We start from the raw sequence: 13,358 nt of genomic DNA on the forward strand, positions 1-13,358 counted from the left end.
GGTACTGGTGATCTCTTTAATAGGTTAGTGTGTTAACAGCTGATGTCTAATTTATTCTACCATCTTAATTGGATCTTTTAGATGCTCAGCCAACTGGTCAGGCACACAGTGTGAGAGGCCAGCTCCCAAAAGCAGCAAGTCTGACAATATCAGTACAAGTAAGTACTCCAAATAAGAGCTACCACCCCTCCCGTTTTAGTCATGTTAGAAAATTTAACCTGATGTGAAATATGTACTGGTTATCTGTATTAAATGTAAGAGGGGGAAAATCAAGGAATTTTTTCAGTGTTTTGATTGGCATTCAGTGTTCCATGAGATGGTTTGGATCCATGCCATGCACTACATGCTCACTGCTTCAAGGCTAGCCTGCACACTTCTTAAAGTGTATCAAGTGACAAGTACTCGGTGATATCACTGCTGTGCAGGGAACTAGTACAAGACCTCTGACCATCTGAGTCCCATTGAAGGCATCAAAAATAGAGTTGTAAGCAGTTCATAACTTTTGCATTGGCTGTCTGCAGAGCTTTGAATTTTACCTACTGTGAAAATCATCCTGACAATAAGAATAGCTCCTGTCATATTTTTTTAAGCATACCTGTAAGCATAAAAGGTTGGCATTGCTGCAGCATTAGCAGTTTAAACTGGACAAGGTTCCTTGCAGTGCAATGAGTATGCTGATGGTACCCTGCTGTATATCTCAGTCACATTTAACCCAAGAGGAGCAGGGGGGGAACGAATTACCCACTATTCAGGTCAGCTTGATCCTTAGATGAAGTCTTGCTAGCAATCCAGACAAGTGACATAAAACTTACAAGCTGGAAACAGGCAAAAAACCTAGATCAGTGTTTCATATTGAGGCAATACCTGCTATGATTTGGGAAGCAGATGTTCATCTTGTGCCTGCTGCTAGACCCCAGGCTGCACAGTGGTCCCCAGGCAGCTTGGGAGGCTGTTATCAAGGCATTTTTTTATTGTAAATTTACCAAACTTTTTCCTCCCTCATTCAGTTTCCTTCATCCATTTCTCTTCACAAATGTTATCTTAAAATAGCAATTGTTGTACCATCCTTTATGTGCTGAAGGAAATTAAGGATGCTTCAGGTTTTTGTTCAATACTGCTTGCTTTATTGTGAGCCTCTGAGAATCTGACTTTCAATAAGCCTTTAGGTAGAATTCAAGGACTCTTTTTTGCAATTCTTTATTTAGAGTGCATTTTATGTAGAGCAGAGGCTGCCAACAGCTTGTTTGGAATGAATCAGCTGATCTAATGGTGAAAACATGAACTATATTTTCATTTTCCAAATTAAGTATTTTAAAGGATATGATATTAAAAGAAATGCATTTCATTCCACATTGCTTTATACTAAAGACTGTCATAAGTGCAGACTAAAAGTATTTGCTACATATATTTCCTTAGTGCTAGATACTTATATTAAAGAATTCTTCAAAGGGTACCACTGCTGACCTTATTTTTGCAGGTCCTATTTCAGTTATCTGCCAAAATAACCTCCAAGTGATATTCTTCTCTGTTTCCTTCTCTCTTTTAAGATCACTGTCTGATCTGTGTACTATTTTTCTGCTACATTAAGCATTACTGTAGTTGTCTTGATTACTCAAATCAACGTAACAAAATTATTGGCGCTTGAGTAGAATGCAGTAGAAGATTGGAGTGTGCCAGCCATCCAGAAATGAATATTGCTTATTACTCTTCACGTTTCCCACAAATAAAAGCAAGACATTGATATAAATGCTAACAGTGGAATTATTCATACAATTACATAATAGCATTGGTTGGAAGGGACCTTAAATTCCTCCAGTTCCAAACCCCATGCTGTGGGCAGGTTTGCTACCCACCAAATCAGGTCTTCGATCAGATCCATCTTTACTAAATATTTTAAATCAACAGTGGTGTGACTTAAATATAATACTGAGGTGTAGTTGGAGTCGGAGTCAGTGATTATAATTCTTAAATCCAAAATGCTCACAAATTCCATACATCTTCACATATGTAATCTCTGCAGGGGAGGGGTTTACAAGATGTGTGTATGATGACAAAAATACTCATACTGCTTACATCATCTGTGATGATATTTTTTCATTGAGCAACATTTAAATCTCATATTGATGAAGCTCAACACAAGAAATTTCATGTTTTTGGTGAGAGAATTTATGCTTTTTTAAAATTAACTATGCTACCGCTGTTAAGAAACAGTGGCTGTGAGGATTCAAAGAGATTTCCTTTTGCTGTTTTAGGAAGCATTGCAATCATTGTTCCTCTTGTTTTACTGGTGACTTTGATCACTACTCTGGTAATTGGACTGTTTCTCTGCAAAAGAAAACGAAGGTGAGTAATTCTGTACTTATGTATGGAGTAATAAGCTAATTATATCAAATATATCTTACATAAAATTTATATTTTAACTTTTTATATCCAAAGATCTGCAATTTTGAGCAATTTATTTGTTTATTTAAAATAGAACTGTTTCTGGATTCGGTGTTAGTTGCATTTTGGTTTTTATTGGAACAATTGCTATTTCATATCTTCATATTCTGCATGCAGTAAATAAGAAGGTGTAGGTCTTGTCAAGTTTGCTTAATTCTGCCAAGGCTGTATAAGGATTAATAATTTTATCCAGAGAACTGAACTTCATAAGCAAAATTAATGTATTTCTTTGGAGCCATGTAATTAAGAAATATTGTTAACATCTATAAATACTTGCGAAGAGAGCTTGTGCAGGACTTCCAGTTTCTAATCATATTTCACTCTGGTTTATTTACATTGATTAGCTCTTTCTGATTTTATGTTAGTGAAGATGTAAACAATGTACCTACTGTAGAATTCTAAGCCTTGTCATCCTCACTGAAATTCAGTATGTGAAGAAAGAAAGAAGAAAAAGAAATGTTTCTTCTATTTGAAAAGCCATATAACACACTCCTGGCCATACTGTTAGTAATGTTGACTCTGAGAGGCTCCACTGATGTCAGATGCTACTGTTACTACAGAACAAACTTAGCAGTAGCCAAATCCTTAAAACGAGTTGCTGAACTATAAATTGCTTCGATGGAAGAAATTAGTCATCAGTAAAGAAATAGAGAGGAGCTCAGTAAGAACTTTATATTTTAAAATGTAATCTTTTATAAAAATCTCTTCGAAGATTGTAAAGTATGAAAATAGGTTCAGACGTTCAACACTTGTACTGAACAGATAGGATTGTTAGATTGATAGAACAAAACAGATTGTTTTGTAGATGTTTTTTCCATGCCATTTCTGAGAAATACAGATCTATATTAGATTTCAGCCATTAACTGCATCTTTAGCATTAAAGCAAGAGGACTTGACCATTATCATATTGAGTGTGACTTCCCTATTACTAAACTTTGAAAAGTATTCCTCGAGCTTCAGCTTTTCAATAACTATGGCAGATGATACAAATTGGAACAATGAGAAGCCTTACATTTTTTATGCATCACAATGACATCATTTGCTTGTCTGTAGATTATGACTGTCTGACTTAGAATAGCCAGTTTGAAATGAAATCGAAATGAACGAATGAGGAGGTGACTCATATTTGCTCCATCTTGATTACTGCAGAAAACCTGCAATATATTTGCAAGGCTTTCCTTGGGAAGTTAGGGAAATCTGGAAATAGTGAGGGAAAGTCAAGGTTATAAGGAATGTGTGAGGGCATTCATACCACTACAACCAAAAAGAGAACTACAGTAAAAAAGCTCATTCCAGCCCAGTGAGATCTATGTGTATGCTCACTTTGCTACTTTGTTTGAAAAATGCTCGGATTTTCTGAGTTTCTGCAGGAAATGCTTTTAATCCTATTGTTCTTATTATTTAAGATAAATAAAGCTTGTATTATTTCAGTAGAAAACATCCAAGAAATAATTTGTAGCTTATTTCTTGTGTTTCTGCATTACAGGACAAAAACTATAAGACGGCAACCCATTATAAATGGAGGAATCAATGTGGAAATCGGCAATCCATCGTATAACATGTATGAGGTGGGCCATGATCACAGTGAAGGTGGTCTTTTAGCCTCTGATTTTACTGTAAATGCAGAAAAGGTAATTTTTTTCTTTTTCTAATGGCCAATATGCTACTTATTTTTTTGTCTTACGAGATATTGGCTTTGAATGCAATTAATAGAAACAAAACAGCGATGGTTAGATTTAACTACACAATAAAGACACGTCAGATTTAATTAGAAAAAAAAACTTCATGTGTATATTAACATTTGTTTTTCAGTCTAATGATTTCTAATGAACATTGTTTCCTTGTGCCTGCATTTTACCAAAATAGAGTTGGTACTAAGCTACAAAATGAGTTTTTTGTCATGGAGTTAATACTGAATGGAAGCATATTATCACACAGTCTAGATTTTGAAGTGTGAAAGAGTGTAATTATACTTAGGAGATTTAACTACTTATGTAGGAACTTTCAAAAATGTAAAGAATTTAGAATCTTGGCTGGATAGATAGATTAAATGTTTACAGAAAACTTAAGTATTACCATATTTTTTTTTGTAAAAGATACTGTCACTTCTGCTGCACCACTCTTCAGTGACTGAACGTCCTGAGTGATGTGACATAGGATGAACAGGGTAATGCTTTGATATCTTTCCTAGAGCTCTGTAATCAGACATACACCAAAGGGCAGCCATCATTCTGTGGCATTTCTGACAAAGCAATAACCGGATTACTGTTAGCTCTAGGAATGTCATCGCTGAATCACATAGTGTGCAGAATACAAGAGGTAAGCTGAAAATGGAGTTACTTCCTGGAGGAAGAGTATCTGAAGCAATGCTCTAATCCTTCATGGAAGGAAAAAAAAAAAAGAAAAAAAAAAGAAAAAGGCTTTAAAATGCTGAATTCTATTCTGGTACTGAATGCCACAGTTTCTCAAGCTGAAGAATACCTGTTATGAGATTATTTTTCTTTTTTTTTTCTTAGTATGCATCACTCTTGAAATAATGGGTTTCAGTCAGTACACTGTTTATTTAACAGTGATAAGTACACGTGGAAAATGCTCTATTAGCACAGAAACTAAAATTTTCTGTTTATACAGGCCAGATACATAGGGGGAGGGCCCACTGCATTCAAGCTTCCCCACACAGCTCCATCAATCTACCTAAACTCTGACTTGAAAGGACCACTATCAGCAGGGGTGAGAAATGATGATTCAAATCCATTTCATTCCATCACAACCCCTTGTTAAAGAAAGCTTGTCTGTCATTTTAGAAGAGTCATTTTCTGTTTTGTTTTGTTTTTTATTTTGTTTTTAAGTTTTAACAGCAAGAATGACAGGAAATTATATATTTTCATTTTGAAATAAGGGTTTCCCCTCTGCATATGAAATTAAATCTCTATCATTTTAATGTCATCTAAAACTGCGAATGTGTCTTTACAAAGACAGGCAAAGCCAGTAAGCAATGCAATGACTTTTCATAACATTATATAAGGTTAGCATAGAATTCACAGCTATGTGCATATTAATATATTTTCAATTTATATGCAATTACAGACTTGTAGTGAAGTTTATCAAGCTGAAAGAAATTCCCAAGTTTCCCAAGAAATTTTTTTTTATCATTTTAGAGGAATTTGATAAACATTAAGTGAACAATTTCTTTTAATACATGCACTGCATTTTTGGATTGTTCAGTGAATTTTTGACAAAAATCTGAAGGCAGTCACTTTTAAAAAACCAAGACTATGGCTACAATTCATCAGAAATTCAATGTTTGCAAACATTAAGGTTTAAAATTCTAGAAAGGAACATCAATATGATATTCATTTTCATGTGCCTTAGTAAATATGTTCATCTTTTGTGCCATTTGCATTGCATGACTGTAATATGTTCTTTAGTATTTGAAAAATTAACAATTTGCAAAGGATGTGATGTTTCTGATGGGCCACAGAATCATTGATAAGCAAGAATAAATGCCTTCCTCCAGCATTAATAGTTTCTGTTAGTCAACTCACTCCAGTTACATGCTGTACCTCACTGTACTTCGTGGGGACCATGTAGGACCACTCACAGAGTGTATCATGAGTCAGAGCCCGCTATTATATAAGTAACTCAGTGAGCACTATATAAATGCCAAGGTCTTTGTACTGTTGTAGTTATCATCCTTAACAGTGATGATTAATGACATAAAAAGTCCCGTGAATTGGCATAACCCTAAATTTCTTATGATGAGCATTATGAAAAATATAATTTAATGGGAATAGACAAGTACAACCGAGAACTGGCTCTTATAACTTTCTGCAGCAGATGTCGTATGTTTGTGTTCCATTAATACAGAAGAGTAACTTGTTTTTCAAACCTTTCTTCCTTTATTCTAAGAAAGAATAAAGCGCTAGGCAGTCCCTTTGTCACCTGCAGGAGATGGAACAGGCAGCCTTTGGCTAAGCCCAAGGAACAGCTGCTTTATCCACCCAGCCTAAAGAAAATCTTAACCCTGGGTTCAGAAAAAGTATTGATCAGTAGGGAGAAAATGAATTTAGATTGTAAACTTCTTGTTCATTTGTTACCCAGCGTGCATTCAGCTTATTGAATAATCTACCCACTTATATTTTGGGTAAAAAAATATAATTTACCTTTTTTCTATCTTACTGTTCTTCCTCATACTCATAGTATTTATATAAGAAAAGCTCCATTGTTTAATTATTCATGTTAGAGGAATATTTTGAACATAACACTTTCCAATTATTAGAGGGAAAATGCTGAACATTTGTTGGATAGCAAAGATCTTCTAGGAGATGAAAAAAGCACAAAGTATGGAGAAACTAATTAATACATTTATATTATAAATCTTGGATGGTGCTTTTGCCATAGCATTAGGGGTATGGGAGTGAGTTTCATCCATTTTATGTATCCTTTTATACTGTCAAATGTACGATATTTCTCATATACTCAAATGCTTTGCAGATTTAAAAACTGACTTGTCCTATAATGAAGTACCAATCATTTCAATAGATTTGCTATTACAGTCCAAGCTACCAAACTTGTTGAGAAAATGCTTCTCAATCTGTAAATACTATGATATGTTAATAGTTACGCTGGTTTATTTTTAAAGCAAGTTTAATTTACATTACAAAAGTATTGAATTTTTGGTCAAATCATGTTGTATATTTGGGCCACAGAATTCGAAAACATGGTCAGCTATTGATGGGATGCTGATGTCTTAGAACAGGTAATATATGGAAACTGTTGGTTGCAGTTTTCTCCTGTTAAACTTGTCACATGGTCTCACAGTGCACCTTCTCTATAAACTTCGTCATATCTATTCTGAAATCTTCCAGTGTAATAAGGTGGACAAGTGAACTTCAGAGACATTTTTCAAGGTTTTTTGTTTTATTTTTGTCATTTCTGTTACGGTTTTAATATCATAAATTGCTGCATGTCATGCCATTGATTATTTTAATAGCATGTCTCACATCACGGATTTAATTTGGACTAAATAATTAACTCATTTTTTGCAGAAATCCAGGTATCTATTAAATATGTTCGACTATAATTTATGTGTACTTGTTCTAGCTTTAACCACACCATTTCCATTTCCATCAATGGTTTATTTTGGTTTAATCTGTCTGATCTAATATAAGCTTAATTTCTCTGCAGCCAACAAATTACTCCAATCCAGTATATGCAAAGTTATACATGGATGGACAAAACTGTCGAAACTCCTTAGCAAGCGTTGATGAAAGAAGAGAACTCCTTCCAAAGAAAATAGATATTGGGATAAGGGAGACTGTGGCATAATCTGCTGTTACCTTTTATACTCTGTATAAATGTATAAAATATAAGGATTACTTTTCTATGTACCAACAGTATTATAATTGTTTTGGCATCAGCATTACCTCTGTTTTTTTTGTTCTGTTGATTGTTTTCTGAGTTTTTCTTTTGCTGATGACTTTTGACTGACCATTTGTAAGGTATTTTTATGATAAAGAAACTGCACTACAGTACAATTTACAACAATGCTGCTGAAATAACACACCTTTAAATTTGTTAAAATTGCAAACAACATATTTGTTTGTAGCGTGAAAATGAGCAATCTATTTTCTATGAACTTTTTTGGTTCTACTTAATCAATGAAGATGGTATTTGCACTTTTTCATTATGTAGTCTGGAAGCTGTAGTACAGTGTGTAACTTTGTTTATTTTAAATGGTGAAAGAATGATTGAATGGTCTACTCTCTTTGTGCCCATTAGAATTTCTCTTCAGATTCTGATGAAGCTAGTTAACTTTTTCACAAACCAACATTACTTGCTTTTAAATTAGCTTTAGGTTGTCAAGAAGTAAGCAAGACTATAGAAATGAAACATCTAATGATCTGCATGAACACAATGATTATGTTTCAGAAATTCAGTGACTGTACATGATATACTAAACATATATACCATGTAAACAAGCTTTGTATTTATTAAAACCTTATAGAACATAGTAACAATATATCTTGGAAGCTGAAACCTTACTTGCTGTGGGACAAAGCATATGAACTCCAACAGTCCTGTAGGACAGTAGCCACCCTAGAGCACAAGAGGGCATTGCCTACACATGCATTATATGTTTATTCACTTAATCTCATGCATTACTTATGGATTGTTAATTCCCCAAACATGTACCAAGCAGTAGGGGGAAAAAGAAATAGATACAAAAAACACCTTAAGCACACACACACACTCACAGCATTCGGTTTTGACCACCACAAAAAAGTCACACTTGTTTAGAGATACTAAGGAATCCAAAATACTGCAGTTTCTTTAAATGAAAATGAACTGTGATATTGATAAGATAAACCATAACCAAATGACAGAGTAGTTAATCCTTACCTAGGTCTGAGTTTCAATAGTCTGGGTTCAATATAGCAATCCAGCTATCAGGAGTAATTCTCAGTATTGGTTTTCAGCACTTGCTCTGACCTGGTTTGTTTTTTGTTGTTGATAAGAAGAAAGATCTGATTCAACTTTTTTAATTTTCATGAAAATAAAGAATACAATGTCTTTCAGGTTTGAACTGAATCAAAGTATTTTATACATAAATTTAAAGGCACAAAAGACTGATTCACACATATACAGTGGAGGATTCTTCCTTCCTCTGCTAGACGTGACTGACTTTTAGTTATCATAATATATTAACCTAACAGATTAAATATGTTTGTGGTTGCTCTTTCTTCCCTTTGTACAAGCATTACAAAAATAACTGCTGTTTTATAAGATTTTTGTTGTACTATTGTGCATGCATACTACCTATTTCTAAACTTTGCCATATTGGGGCCTTTATAAAACTCCTGATTTATGTAATACTAGTGCAATTTTGCTTGAACAATGTTATGCATATCATAAACTTTTTCAGGTTCTTGTTTAAGTACATTTTTTTAGATGGAACAGTATTTTTCATTTTGGTTATAATAGTCATTTTGCCTATGTTTCTACAATGAAGTGTTAAATACTTTATAAAAAAAATTGTTGACTGACTTATTTAAATGAAAATCTACATACTTAATTCAGTGTGTTGACTAATTTTTAAATTTAGGATAAAAATGAAAACTGAAGGAAAACAAATTGAAGGGAAGGAACGTTGCTTTGTACAAACGGCAAAATTCTTTTTTGTGACAATTTTTGCTTTTTATACAACTTCTACTTGAATGTTTTCACAGCTCTGCACATTTGGATAACTTAGGTGTATGGCTGTATATTCTGTCAACAGAATTTTAAAGCTGTTTTGTTTTCTACAGAAATGCTGGATAATTTCATACCATAGAGCTACACAGGTTCTGCCTTTATTCTGTTGAACCATCAGATAGGATCTGGCCCTCAGTTTTTACATGGGATGTAAGCAGTTTTTCTTCTCAGAAATGTTTTTCTGGCAGAGGTAACCTCAAATCTTCAATACTCAGGCAGAACTACATTTTAACCACTGGGTATGCAGGTAACACAAGCTTGAAATCATAAACACACAAATCTGGTGAACTTTATTTATTGTGATGTCTCATGTCTTCTTTTAGTGGGACATTTGTGTTTACACTAGCTTAAATGTAAATTAATATTAAAAAATTAAATTTATTTATTTTCTCAGAAACACACAGTTGATGTCAGTGTAGTTATTAGATATTGGATATTAGATCAAAATCTGATCTTTACCTTTCAGGCCAAAATTTTGATGGAGATATTGTGTTCTATCACTGCCATGCCTTAAAGATTTTTCAACTGTAATAATCCCAAGTTGATTTTTTTGTTCTCTTTATTTTTTAACTTTGCCAAAGTTCTCCATAGTAGTGGTTTCTCACAATCCTTTAAAAGCCCCAAAATCCCCACGTTCTGCATCTACACAAACCACATAAGAGATGAAAGTTGGATGATTCAGGACTTGATCAATAATAACGTGTATGTGCTTCCTCATAAGTTGAGTGAAATAACTTTGTGCCCAAAATTGTATAAACAGTTACAAGGAACAACAAAAACTTTGAACTTTCTACATCTCCACAACCGTTTTGCTATTATTAGTGCCACAGATTTTTGTGTGTTTTTAGTTGGCATAAGCTTAGAAGAAATGAAAAAAAAAAATTGGTTAAATGTGCTTGTATCACTGATTAAAATGTCTGTCTCTTCAGGATATCATTGCAAGGCTTTTTTGTGGTTGCTTTCCTGAAGATACTCATGGCATTTCATGTGAAATGCTTGTACGTTACTATTTCACTGAATTCGTAAGGTTACAATTATTTTTGCGCAATGCTGATAATTTTTCTTAGCAGTATGAAGTAGTTCATTGTTTCCATAAATGTCAGGTACTAAAATTATTTGGAAAAAATGGACCTTCTGATAAAAGTAACCCTGAAAAATACACTTTTTTTTTTTTTCTTACATGTAGGCAATGTCTAAGCAATGGTTCCTGGTTCCTGGGTGAACGATACTGCTCTTTTCTTTCACTACATACATTTTTGTTGAACAGAAGAAAACTATATAAGCAATTTTGAAAGGTAACACAATGTGCTTCTGTGCAAATTGCATTCAAAAGATTTGCTGAAGAGGGAAGCTTTACAGAGAACACAAGAAAAAAAAAAAAAAGCAAAAAAAAAAAAAAAAAGCACTTGTGCCAAATATTTTGGAATTTTGTCCAATAGTTTAAGTTTTAAATTTTTTATATATTTCTTTCTGCTGGGATGTTTACACATAACAGTGCAATTGAGTCTCTGCATAGTGCTGGAAGCTCTCATTCTTCTATGCAAGAGTTCATATAAACACAAAAGTATGATCAAAAAAAAAGAAAGTTCAAAACTACAAATTGAGTTGGATGATGCTTGTGCAACTTCGAATAGTCATTCTGTACAACTAAGATAACATGAGAACAGCTTTGGGATTAGGAAATACATTCGAGAATATTTATTTTTATTTTTATTTTTGAATGTCTTTAATTTACAATAACGTTTGATGTATACAGAAGGAAAACTCTGCAGTGCAGTGCCTTTAAAATTTTATTTCTGAGTTGATTAGCTATCAGTGAGATAATGGATAAGGTCCTAATATAACAATAATTAACTTATTTGTATCAGGCTGGCAGTGACCACAAATAGTGAGGTCACATGGAGTAAAAATTGGTTTAAATACATTTCAGAAAATCTGTTTCACATGGAAGTGCATAATAGATCAGAATAAAATTGAGTTCCTTCTCATGCATACTCCTTTTTGGAGGGTAAGAAAATAATTTAAGAAGGAAATCATGTTGATAATAAAAAGTCCTCTGGGTAATAAGCTTTAAAAATAGAGACATTTTTCATGCGAAAAAAGCAAACAAAAGGTGAAGCTCGTCTCTGTAGCCCTGGGCACCTCTGCAAAGATACTGAGGCACTTGGTATTTTTCAAGTCTTAGAGAGATGGATTGAGGGACAGAAGTATAGCGGGCAAAGGAAATGATAATTTATCATCTCAGTTCTCTAATTTATCACGCTTACCATCTCCACGTGTGTGAAATACAGATCTAATGAAAATAAGGGTTTCTAATTTAGTGCCCATGCTGTTAGATGACAAAAAGGAGCAAAGAGGCATAAAGCATCCTTTGGTTTCTTATGCCAGCTGCATGTCCCTCAGTACATGTTGTGACTTTGTGACCTCTGACAGTGGCCTTCAAAGTAATACATGAATAGAGGAAACTCTCCTGGCCTCTGGAGGATACTGAATGAGCTCTACCCGGGAAAAAAAGATTATACGAATACCAGTACTACTGCTACTAAAGCTAACAATGGTCTATTTTCTGAAAGAAGAAAAAAATCTATCTTTAATCAAGATATGTGCCTATACCTAACACTGATACTACATATATTATATATATACATATCAGAATGGATGTCTTTACAGCAAAAACTCATTTTAACAGGTGAATAGAAAAGGAGGGTCTGTAACTCCCACAGAAAACTCATGGGCTATATTTATTGCTGTTAAGTTCCTTTCTTTAAGTTATTTCACGTCAAATGAATGGTCAATGTGGAGGGGAAAAGGATACAAGTTGGTCAGTGAATTTTTTTGAAGCTTAAATAAGCAAATTTGAACATAACAGTAGTTGGCACTGCAGAAATCTTCAGCAAATAGTTGAGTAGCCTTAGCCTTCTCACTTGTTTCATGTTAGTAGTACTCCAGCAGCATTCTTGTGCCATGTAAGTATGTGTTCAGTATAGGTGATTAATATAAGACAATTATATAATTGGTTTGTATTTCTGGTGATACTACTGAAGATCTGCTCAGGAGGTCAGCATTCAGCTGCTGGAATAACTTAGAATTGCACTTAAGCCTCAGAGATGGATTTCTACCTGTATTCAGAGCCAAATGAGTGGGATGATTGAACCTGGTGCCAGACATACTCATGTGTGCACTGCGCACTGAGCTTAGCAATCAGTCTGCGTAGTGTTGCTCAGACCAAATGCCAGGAGGCAGTGCTAAGATACAAAGTTTTAACTTATTTAACTGTTGGAAGAGTTGGGTATCACCTACATGGCTAATGTAATATCCCTAGCTAGGGATGGTGAAGTCCAGGTTTACTGGGAAGATAGTAAGCCCTTGAGTAGCATACTGTTGCTGGGCTTTGATGCAATCACATCTGATAAGAAAATCAGAGCAAAGATACAGGCCCTCCCCATGTTTTGCTGGAGCAAGACTCAGCAGTGGTTTTCTGCCTGTATTTCTGAGGACTTCTTGATAAACTAATGATTATTTTCACCGTGTTACCACAGTGGTCAGTGTTGCATTGTGTCTGACAACAGTATGCTGATAGCTCAGGTAAGATATCATTTTGTTATAGCAAATGGTGTGACTTTGGTGGCACATTGTAGCCTGGGTGTACGTGCTTTCTGGTG

The 13,358-nt window shown here is 34.3% G+C and overlaps 2 protein-coding genes across 6 annotated transcripts in view; both read left to right on the forward strand.

The window, feature by feature from the left end:
* LRP1B (LDL receptor related protein 1B) overlaps window positions 1–10,591 on the forward strand; it is a 587,100-nt gene extending 576,509 nt beyond the window's left edge. For 3 of the 5 annotated variants that reach the window (XM_052675647.1, XM_052675650.1, XM_052675651.1), the window contains 5 exons: window positions 82–158; window positions 2,253–2,343; window positions 3,929–4,073; window positions 5,074–5,172; window positions 7,630–10,591. In XM_052675647.1, coding sequence (XP_052531607.1) covers window positions 82–158; window positions 2,253–2,343; window positions 3,929–4,073; window positions 5,074–5,172; window positions 7,630–7,770 — 553 coding nt within the window. In that variant the 3' untranslated portion in view covers window positions 7,771–10,591. Of the gene's footprint in view, window positions 1–81; window positions 159–2,252; window positions 2,344–3,928; window positions 4,074–5,073; window positions 5,173–7,151; window positions 7,202–7,629 lie in introns of all 5 variants that reach the window. The other 2 variants (XM_052675648.1, XM_052675649.1) reach the window with 2 other exon arrangements.
* A 2,289-nt stretch (window positions 10,592–12,880) lies between these two features.
* Window positions 12,881–13,358, forward strand: part of LOC128077358 (von Willebrand factor D and EGF domain-containing protein-like) — a 287,642-nt gene continuing 287,164 nt past the window's right edge. Inside the window, exon 1 of the mRNA XM_052676473.1 lies at window positions 12,881–13,281. The gene's annotated coding sequence lies outside the window, so the exon portion shown is untranslated. The remainder of the gene's footprint in view (window positions 13,282–13,358) is intronic.

This window comes from Tympanuchus pallidicinctus, unplaced genomic scaffold (genome assembly GCF_026119805.1).
Source record: "Tympanuchus pallidicinctus isolate F22 unplaced genomic scaffold, pur_lepc_1.0 scaffold15, whole genome shotgun sequence".
Classification (NCBI taxonomy): Eukaryota; Metazoa; Chordata; class Aves; order Galliformes; family Phasianidae; genus Tympanuchus; species Tympanuchus pallidicinctus.